The sequence below is a fragment of the Terrapene carolina genome, unplaced genomic scaffold (genome assembly GCF_002925995.2).
Source record: "Terrapene carolina triunguis isolate 2854851 unplaced genomic scaffold, T_m_triunguis-2.0 Scaffold210, whole genome shotgun sequence".
Classification (NCBI taxonomy): domain Eukaryota; kingdom Metazoa; phylum Chordata; order Testudines; family Emydidae; genus Terrapene; species Terrapene triunguis.
This window is the reverse complement of record NW_020664561.1, coordinates 3,601,046-3,611,385: the sequence shown is the minus strand read 5'-3', so window position 1 is coordinate 3,611,385 and position 10,340 is coordinate 3,601,046. Positions and strand designations below refer to the sequence as shown.

The 10,340-nt window shown below is 50.1% G+C and overlaps 1 protein-coding gene across 1 annotated transcript in view; it reads right to left on the bottom strand.

The window, feature by feature from the left end:
* Nucleotides 1-1,033: 1,033 nt before the first annotated feature.
* The window catches only part of LOC112107395 (neurogenic locus notch homolog protein 2), a 136,782-nt gene continuing 127,475 nt past the window's right edge, over nucleotides 1,034-10,340 (bottom strand). The window contains exons 28-33 of the mRNA XM_024201087.3: nucleotides 8,010-8,106; nucleotides 7,398-7,566; nucleotides 4,849-5,150; nucleotides 4,265-4,412; nucleotides 3,534-3,631; nucleotides 1,034-2,831 (exon numbers count right to left, since the gene is read on the bottom strand). Coding sequence (XP_024056855.1) covers nucleotides 1,527-2,831; nucleotides 3,534-3,631; nucleotides 4,265-4,412; nucleotides 4,849-5,150; nucleotides 7,398-7,566; nucleotides 8,010-8,106 — 2,119 coding nt within the window. The 3' untranslated portion in view covers nucleotides 1,034-1,526. The remainder of the gene's footprint in view (nucleotides 2,832-3,533; nucleotides 3,632-4,264; nucleotides 4,413-4,848; nucleotides 5,151-7,397; nucleotides 7,567-8,009; nucleotides 8,107-10,340) is intronic.

Sequence of the window (10,340 nt, the reverse complement as noted above, 5' to 3'; positions counted from 1 at the left end):
CTTCAGGGAAGTGTTCTCACAGGGCAGTGCAGAGATCTGGACAAGAGGAGAAGCAGCTCTATTGTCCAGTTAAGGCTCGATGAAAGCTGGGTTCTGTAAACCCACTACAAATTTAGAGGAAGCTGCAGTATAATTCCTACTTATCTTGTGGGATCATACGGGCAACAGCATCACAAGTGTGCAGTTTTGGTATGTGCTGAAGCATAGAGCAGAATCAATTAATCCATCTGCTCAGATGTTTCAGATGATGGTTTCTGAACTATTTGGTCTCCAACTTAACCAACTTCCAATTTTAGATGAGGTGCAACTAACTAAAGGCTAGAAAGAAGACGCTAGCATTCTTGCCTTCTAGTGGACAGCACTGTATTAGGCTGTTCCGATCACCTCCAAAGGGCATAAAAGGGGCAATTATGGCCTATCCCCAGGATTGAGGGTCACATTAAACACAGGTGAATGGTACAAAAGGACAAAAATGCTGCATATACATGATTACAACCTAGCCACATCATGATACAGCACAGAGACAACACCCAACCTGCAGGACTCGAGAGCACCAGTGTCAAACACATTTGACTCTTAGCTGTGATACTGTGTAATGGGATCAGGAATTTGTGGTGTGAGGTCAGGAAACTTTCTCATGCTTAAACTGAGGGTTTTCCTAAACTACTGCTTCTTTTCCGGGCAGTCTCCTCTTTGAGACAAGGTGCCTCTGTGGGCCGGCCCTGAGCCCTGGAATTCACTGCAGAGTAGTGTGAAGGAGGGGTCTGACCTGTCTGTGGAAGACAGGAGCTTGGGGGGTAGAAGCTGAGGTAGAAGTCTGACCAGGTATTCTGAGGATGAGAATGCCATGTAGACTTGTCTGAGGATAATTCGGGGGCTGGCAGCTGGAAGAGTCAACATTGTACACGCACTCATGTAGGCGAGGGTTCAGGAGGGCCTGGGCACTGTGTTAGGGAAGAGCTAGGCAGTGCAGGGGAGGTGGCTCTAGACAGTTGTCCTCATGTCTATGGGGGCGTTTTGGTTAATGGGCAGGGGGAGTTCAGGACATTGGTCTAGGAAAGCCAGGGGAGGGTGATAGCTCAGATCACAGTCAGGACCAGTAATTGTGGGGAAAAGAGAGGAATTTGGAATGGTAACAAGGGAGTGTCAGAAGAGCAATAGGGTAAAATTACTGTTATTTGAGGCTGAATATGAGAAAGCTCTAACCAGAAGAAGCATTAAGCTGAGCAACAGTCTCTCAAAGAAAGTGGCGGAATAAGTTTAAAAGCAGACTGGACAAAGTCTAGAGAATCTCATGTAGAGAGCAATCACACACTAGTCCCTGGGGAACTGGCTAGAGGTGGCCCAACAGGTCTTCCCCATCCCCAGCTTCTCTGATTCGGGAAGCGTAAAACCTACAGCAATCACAGCGGACGGTGGGTGGGTGCATTCAGACTTTTGAACACTAAAATGGTTCTTCATTTCCATCCTGGGTGACTGTCATGAGAACTGCAGCCAGCTCAGCTTCAGCAGCCATTAGAACCTCTTTAGGCATAAACGTGCATGTTGCTCCGCTGCTGCTCTGACATATGTGCTGCAGGCCCTCGCTGGTTGCTGCCGAGGCTGGGGCTGGTGGCCACATCAGACCAATCTGAGGCAGAGTGCGGAGACGAGCTTGACCATTGATCAGGTGACTCAGGTGATGGAGTCAGATATGGGTGTTCCCCTGGCAAGTGCCTGGTATGGCTGGGAGTCCTCTCTGTGGCAGAGGAGGAGTAGCTGTGCTGTGATGGCGGAGTGGGGTACTTTCCCACTGAGCTCTGAAACTGGTGATAGGCTGGGAGGTTTGTCTGAGCTACTTGTCCATCCTGCTGAGGGATCACTGCCATGGGAAAGGAGGCACTTGGCAACTGAGCTAGATCTGGTACCTGGTACATGGAACTAAGAGGACCAGCTATATTCTGAGCACAGTTTGCCTGTGCCTGCTGGTTTATGCCACCTTTGGGAACCAGTTGGAAAGTCATAATAGGTGGCAGTGACACTCTGGAGACTCCGCCATGCTTCACATCGGTTTGAATCATGCCACTCTGCTGAGGCATGCTGGGGTGAGAATGCACTACCTGGGGGACCATGCCAAACATCTCATTATACTGGGATTCATTCATTTCCATACGACTCATCCATTCAGCAGAAATGTTAACTGGCCTGAGTCGATCGAGCCCACAGTTTGGAGGAGTGATTCTGTGCTGTGAAAGCAGCTGGCTGACAGAAGGAAGCACAGTGCTGGATCCACATCCCAGGGGCTGCAGCTCATGGAGGTTGGAGAAGGACATGGTGTGCGCAGCCTGTACTGATGTGGCAGTGTGCTGTGTGTGTGGGGATGAAGGTAAAACCCCTGGTGATGGCATCACTGGAGACGATATTGGTTCAGATACAAAAGCATGGGGGGATTCCAGGGAATCAACTGGAGAGAGGGTTACTGAGCTCTCAGAAAACTGCCCCTTGCTTTCACTCACAGATTTCTTCCCCTTCCTCTTTGCATCCTTGGCACTTGGTTTTCTTGGCTTCTTGCTTAAGGAAGCATGTTTCAAATTGAGGAAGGACCTATTTGGGCCACAGATCACTGGCGAGAGGGCTGAGCTCAGCATGGTGCCAGGGTGCCCAGAAGGGCTATGGGTCAGGTTGTACTCATTCAGAAGGTGCACAATGTCATGGTGCATCCGGTCCTGTGCCACATCTCGGGGGAGGCGATCCATGTGGTCTGTGATGTCTCGATTGGCAAAATGGTCCAACAGGATTTTAGCTGCTTCAAAACTCCCTTCCCGCGCTGCCAGGAACAGCGGTGTCTCCTCCTGAAAGCACAAAGAGGAGACATCTCAACAGTTTTGTGGTTACTGTGGATCTAGGGGAAACAATGTCGACTGAGCGAGGGGCAATAGGAGGAACTGCAATCTGTGAGCGTGGAACAGAGCCGGAAAACACCACACACAAAATTCACTACAATTCCACTGAGAGAGAATTCAAGGGACAGGAACTAGCCAACATGGCTTCAGGAGGGACTGCTCAGTGAGCTACGGGAGAAAGAACTCCCTGCGTTGGAAATGGGGGAGTGGGAAGGGAACCAAACAAGAATACAGTCAGCAAAGGCTTGTATGGGAAAGAACTGAGCCCCCAGCTGAAAGAACGGCCTGTAGTTAGACACTGGACTGGAATGTGGGAGACCTAGGTTCACCTGTGAACCAATCTGAGCCATGGCTAAGAGGGAGTGAGAAGTGGGATTTGAGGTCAATAGGAGCTGCTGGGTACCTGGCACTTTTGAAGAGTCAGGTCACTTAATTCCCTAAGTGTAGATTTAGAAGTCTCACTTCAAGCACCTAGTTTTGAAAAATCTTGGCCTAGATCATTTCCAACAGCAACGGCCCAACTGCAAAGCATGGAGTTAGTGGGAGAGAAACGCGGCTGAGTGACCAGCAGTGCAGACCATGTGTGAATGATGGTCTGCACTGCTGACATATTGAGCATATTGAGCCCTATTGAGCATACACAAATTGTACCTTGTTGTCCTGCATGTCTCTGTTGGCTCCGTTTTTCAGCAGCACTAATGTTGCCTCCACATTGTTAACAGCAGCAGCCCAGTGAAGAGCAGATTTACCTGTGGGGAAATTCAGTCCCTTCAGCAACAAACCAATGAGCAAAGTGGGAGAGGTGTAATACAGCATCCCCAGGGAACTGCCAAGCCTGGCAACCTACAACTCTTTCCAGTACAGTAATCAGCCCTGCAGCCTCCGTGATGAGCTACACCTTGGTATGACCACCTGTGATACACCCATCTGTCCCCACAAAGCTGCAGAAAGTCCTGGCAGGCTCCCTCCATGACACCCAGAACCGCAAGGCACGTTGCAGAAAGTCTCAGTCCAACTTCCCACTAGACTCCATCTCACTACATGCAATGGGACAGCCTCTCCAGGAGTCTCATGTTCTGTACGCTTGTGAGATGCTGCAGAAAGTCTCAGCACAACCGTCACCACTGTGTCCCCCCAACTCTCCTCCATACATTTCAGGCATCTCCAAACAACCCACCCTATGATGGCCAGTCATTCTGCAGTGTGCTACACTTAATCACCACAGAACCCACCTGTATAGGATCTTTACCCTATTTATTCTGCTAGCTCCAGTGTTATTAATAGCTCATGCTACAGTGCAGGTTTTAGCTCCTCATTCCCATTCTACACCCTGAGAAATGGTGCTGAACACAGAAGCCCTTAACCCCCAAGCCCCGCAATACCATGATCGTCCACTGCATTGACATCAGCCTGGCAGTTGATCAGCTCGGCCACCATTCCTTCCACAGCCAATCGGGCAGCCAGAATTAGTGGGGTTGTGCCATCATTCATCCGCACATCCAGGTCAGTCACTCTGTTACGGATCAGGATCTGAGGCACAGGGGAAGAGTGATTTTTCAATTCCATTAAGAAATAAGACTGAGAATTAACAAGAAACTTCAGAGAAATTTTGTATTCATGTAGCAATATCAGGGCTGAAATTCGAGGACTCAGAATATGCAAGATATTAACAAAAAAGCAAGTGAAAACTGAATAACTACATGTAATAGAGTGTGTGTGTGTGTGTGTGTGTGTGTGTGTGTGTAATCCTTTGAGTTACTAATATCTGAAGAAACTAGACCTACAAAGAACCTTCATCCTTTTACCCTTGGGCCAATGCATTGCTCAGTCTGAGAGCAGGATAGCCAAGGACACAGTACTTGCCCAGATACATCCTTCTGGGTGGGCAGGCAGATGCCATGCATTGCAGTTGCCTAATGCCACTATCTCAGCCAGTGTCCTAAAAGGGATTCCCTTAATGGATTACCTGGAAGACACCCTGTGCATCAGCTGCCACGGCTGCATGAAGGGGAGACCGGCCCATGTTGTCTCGTGCATTAGCATCAGCACCAGCATCTAGTAAGCGTTTTGCCGCATCTGCTCTTGAATAGCGGGCTGCTAAGTGCAGTGCCATCTCCCCAGTACGGTCCGTTTGGGCCTGCAGGTTGGCACCTTGATAAATCAAGTCTGTTATTATATTTGCTGAAGAATCTTCCATTTCTTCATCTTCATCACTAATCTCGGAGCTGCCCACACGGAGAGATGCCAACATGAGTGGGGTACACCCATCTGCAACAGAAGAGAAGTTTGAATGGTAACACCTGCATAACAGCAAAGGAAAGCAGATTGTGCCTGTTCCAAGTGCCATATATCCTCTCCTTTTGTGCACTTGCACTGGGCCAGTGACAATCCCTTCCTTTCACATCAGCGCATGCAGCTCCATTTTACCTGTTCGTGCTGTGTTACACTGTTCACATTTGGAAGGCTTTCTTCCCAACCACAGGGCTAGGAACTTAGTTCAAATGAAAGCTTACAGCCTGCAGAAGCTGATTGTTTAGGCCCCATACTCACCAAGGAAACTTTCCTGCTCATAACTGTTTCCCACTTAGTAGCTATCACAGGGGTCAGAAAGCAAACATGATGATGTTACAACAGCAATAAAAGAAGGGGGATCCAATAATCATTAAAAAGCAACAGAGGGTCCTGTGGCACCTTTAAGACTAACAGAAGTATTGGGAGCATAAGCAAGACTTGCATCTGAAGAAGTGAGGTTCTTACCCACGAAAGCTTATGCTCCCAATACTTCTGTTAGTCTTAAAGGTGCCACAGGACCCTCTGTTGCTTTTTACAGATTCAGACTAACACGGCTACCCCTCTGATACTTGACACCAATAATCATTAAAATTGATGGAAAGACTCCCATACATTTGGATGAGAACTGGACCAGGCCCAGAGTAAGAACGTTCCAGAACATGCCCCAGATATTACAGTATACAAATGAAAATCATCTTTACTGCTGTACTAGCCAGGATAAAAGTCACAGCCAATTCTCTTGCTCCCAGGAATCACTTCCGCATAGAACAGATCACACAGGGCCATGCAAGCTGATGAGAGAGCTTCAACTAACCACTTCAAAGGCCAGCAGAACACTCTCAGTGCATCTAGTCAACTGGGAAATACTAGACCATAAGGGGAAAGTTTCTTCCTAAACTTAGGTGATCACTTGATGTTCTAGTTAGGAGACTGCCAGTAACAGAAAAGATGAAAGTCACAAGGGCTGTCTGAGTTATGGTGACCAAAACTGATCTTGGTACTAAAGGTGAGGACATATCAGAGAACATAAGACCACTACAGTATCTGCTGTAATATTATTCCTCTGTCCCTAGGAGACAGCAGAATGTCTCATACACACAGCTGACCAAGGCTGCTTGTTAAGTAGATGTCTTCTTGTTTGTGCAGATTAATGGTATAAACTCATTCTCTAATGTCAGAAGGAAATCCTCCCCCGCCTCCACCACTTCTATGCAGACTACATGCTCTTGTGGAGTATAACCCTGCTCAATTGCCTCTCAGCAACTGCTGGCACAGATCAGTGCAGTAACACCACTACCAGATTAGATGAGCTCTTGGGAATAGGCGCAGGAACTAGGGGTGTGGGGGATGCTGCAGCACCCCCAGGTGTTACGTAGGGCTGGTGGCCCCCCACCCAGGCCTCCACTCCCCAGTCCGGGGCTTGGGTCCTGGCTGCCAGCCTCACTTCCCAGCCGCTGGCCCTGTGCCTGGGGCCCCACTCCCAGGGCTCTGCTCTTGGGGTGCTGGCCCTGCTCCCTGGCCCCGTGCACCTGGCTCCCCACTCCCGGGGCTCTGCTCCTGGGGTCCCGGCCGCTGGCTCCGCGGCTGGGGCTCTGCTACTGGCCCCACATGCGAGTCCCAGCTGTGGGCCCTATGCCCGGGGCTCTGCTACTGGCCCTGTGCCCGCCCCCAGCCGTACCCCTTGTCCAGGTCCCCCCCTCCTGGAGATACAGCACTGCTCCCGGCCCCAACTGGGGGGGGGGGCGCGGACAGGGGCAAGGGGGTTGACTTTCAGCACCCGCACTATTAAAAGGGTTCCAGCGCCACTGCTCTTGGTTATTTCCAGTACAGCAATTCATCCTTCATCTCTGCTGCGATGGTACCTTGACCACCTCCTCTGGGAGTTTTATTGCCTTAACGGACTTCCTAGACTGTCTGTATTTATTGTTTGTTGTCCTACCATTTTCTGATACTGTGAATTCCCTTCCTTTATTTCACGCTATACTCCAAGCAGTGCAGACCATGAGTCTGTCTCCCCAGAGTCTTTTTTCTAGACTGCATGGTAGATCTCTCTCTCTTGCCTTAGCTCTTGGTCAAACATTGTGTAATTTTGCTGGTGTCTCTGCATGTTCTGCATCTTTACCCTGCATGAGGACTACAAGTTCTCACTGTTTTAGGTGCAATTGTTCTAATGTTGGGAGTTGTATGTAGTGCTACAGTTTACCTCAGACACAGTGTACTGACCTGGCCCTCTGACATTGACATCCAGCCCATCCACTTCCTGATCCTCCTGTGGTGGTGTAAGGGCTAGAGATGGGGTCCCACAGATGTCAGCTGCCTCTAGGTGTTGCTGTGTCCACTGGCGCTGATCTACCTGCTCCTCTCCGTCTGACAGCAAAGCTTGGTCTTCAGCCTGCACAGGGAAAATAAAAGTTCACTTCAAAAACAAGTCAAATAGCAGCAGACACTTTCAAAACTGGGTTTTTAAAACAAGTGTCTCCATTTGCTCAGTGTGGCATTCTTGAAGTTGAAGTTCCCACTGTGCAAGAACTGACCTGGATTTACAAAGAGGTTAGCATTGGCAACGCTTCTCTTTCCTCCTTTACAGTCTGGAGGTCTGTACGGGAAGGGGCTCTGGCATGAAGTGACTCTGTTCTTGTTCTGCACTGGAGTGGTTGCCCTGAATTTAATATTTGTAGTTTGGACAGTGTTAACTTTTAGAAGGTTTTTAGACGTTCAGGATTAGGGGGTATTCTGGGGGAGGGGCATGTTACAGAAGTACCAAACCTTATCCTAGGTAGAACAAGAAGAGTCTTAGTGGTTAGAAGGCAGTGTTCAATGCTTAGAACCTCTTACCTTTGCTCTCTTAGGCGGAGGTCCTCCACTGCTGGTCCAGTGCTCGCTCAGACTACAGTCAGTCAGATTACCCTCTGTAGTTTGAACTGACAGATTCCTAAATAAATGGAAGAACACATGTCACATTGCAGACTGACAAAGTGAGAGCGGAACCACTAACACTCTAAGTTTAACTTGTTGCGTCTGCCCCACACTGGGTGGTAAGGGTTTAATGGAGCCCTAGGGAGGCTGCGCGGAAAGCAGCCAATAGGAGAGGGGCTGCGCGGAAAGCAGCCAATCAGGGCTGGGCAGGCCCATATAAGAAGAGCTGCAGGGCAGAGCAGGTTCAGTTGCCCCCTGGAGCTCAAGGAGGGAGCACTGGTTGCCTTGCAAGAGGAAAAAAAGCTAGCACCTTGGACAGAGCAGTGCTGGGCAGGATAAAGGGAGTGAGAGCAAGCTCCCGGCTGACTGCTAGCATGCTGAGGCCCTGAGATAAGGGTGGAGATAGTGCTGCGGCTGCGGGGAAGTGGCCCAGGGAAGTAGACTGAGACGTTGGAGGGGACACAGCATGTGGCTGCCATCTACAGGGTCCCTGGGCCGGGACTTGGAGTAGTGGGTCCCTCCCCCACTCGCCACTGAGGAAGTGGCTGGACAGTCAAACTGTGGTACTGTCCCCCAGAAGGGGGAGCACAGTGTGTGGCACAACCGGAGGGCTGTGTCCTGAAGAGGACGCTGTGCTCCTTGGAGCAACATGGGTCCAGGAGCAGAAGTGACAGTGGGTGAGGTATCACCGAAAGAGGGTGCACTGGCTAGCAGTGCTGATCCCTGGGACGGCCAGCAGGTGGTGTCAGACTGGTGAGTCACACCCTGTCACACATGGTGGAGAATGTGGGCACACGGTCACCCCGATATAAGGAAAGGATAGAGACTGCGGGGACAATTGCCTGTCACAGAGATTGCAGAGACTATCTGAGAGACAGTGGAAACACAATATGTGGAAGCATGTTTTGCTGAGGGCTTATATACCCTCCCAGACTGGACTTCAAAGTCAGTGCCCCTGTGAAAAGGGGCCGACAAGCAGCAAGGGCAGCTTCAGGTCCTGCTGCTCCAGGTACTGGAAACCCAAGAGACAATGGGAGGCACAAGAGTACCTACAGGCCTATATGACCCGACTAGCAGAGCAGCAGCTGAACCTATTCAAGTTGCTGCGAAGGGGAGTCCATAGAAATTGCAAGGAGCAAGAGGGAATGAGAGGCACCTGGAACAGGAGGCTGGGAGGATGCTATGCCCGTGGGCAACAAGGACATTGGAAGGCAGAGTGCCCCTACAGGGATAGGCGACAGAAACCTCACCCAGAGAACAGGAGGAAGGTAGAGCCCAGGACTGCCCCACCTGTGGGGAGAACAGGGAAGGGATGGGCATGTTGGGCCTGTGAGCAACAGGAGCACCTGTGAAGGGAGTGTCCGGACCTCAGTTCTGGGGTCAAGACTGGCCCCGGGGAAGTGTCTAAGCAAGGGAAGGAACATGGGAGGCCCATGGCCAAAAGGAGGCAAAGGGCTTCTTGTTGATGCCAAGAGGAGGGCCGTGTAAGAAGATATTACCCCCTTAGGAGAAGGCCGATTGAAAAGGGGTACCCGGGAGCCAGACTGTCAGAGACTACCCAGATGGATGTGGCAGTGATAACCATGGACCTGGTGGGGAGACAGCTTCCACAGCCAGCAGGGAGTAGTAGGGAGAATAACATGACTGGGACAGAGGGAGCCTGACCTGCTAAGGGGGAAATACTGTCCTAGATAAACTTTAAACACTCTTAACGTCTGATTTAATCACCCTTGCAAAGGTGGCATTCATAGCCTTGCATAACAGACTTCCATTGAACCTGAGACGTAAAGGCTTTTTGCCATCTAGCCTGGGATGAGATCTCAGAAACTGTCCTGCAGCAAGCAGCCTGGAGACCTGGTGGAATCCAGAGTGGCCCTTATGAGGGATAGGATGTAAAATGGGATGAAAGAAGATTTAACTTCAGATCTGAAGGTGGTGCAGGTCTCCTGCAGCAGTGTGAACTACCCTGCTGTCCGACTGAGCTCTTATGAGCCATTTGCCCAGATATGGACACTCCTCCAATAGATGAATCGCAATCATTTCCACACACCATGTCAATACCCAGTGTGCAGGGAAGGACCTTGCACTGGTCATTTCTTGCCCACCAAGAACCTGACATGGTTCTTCCATATTGGGAGGCAAAAGCAAGCACTTTTAAGGCCGAGGGCCTAAAACCCACATGGGGCTTGTAAGCAGGGATTATTGTGCACAGAGAAGCCATGCAGAATGAGACTATCCTCAGTTATTCAT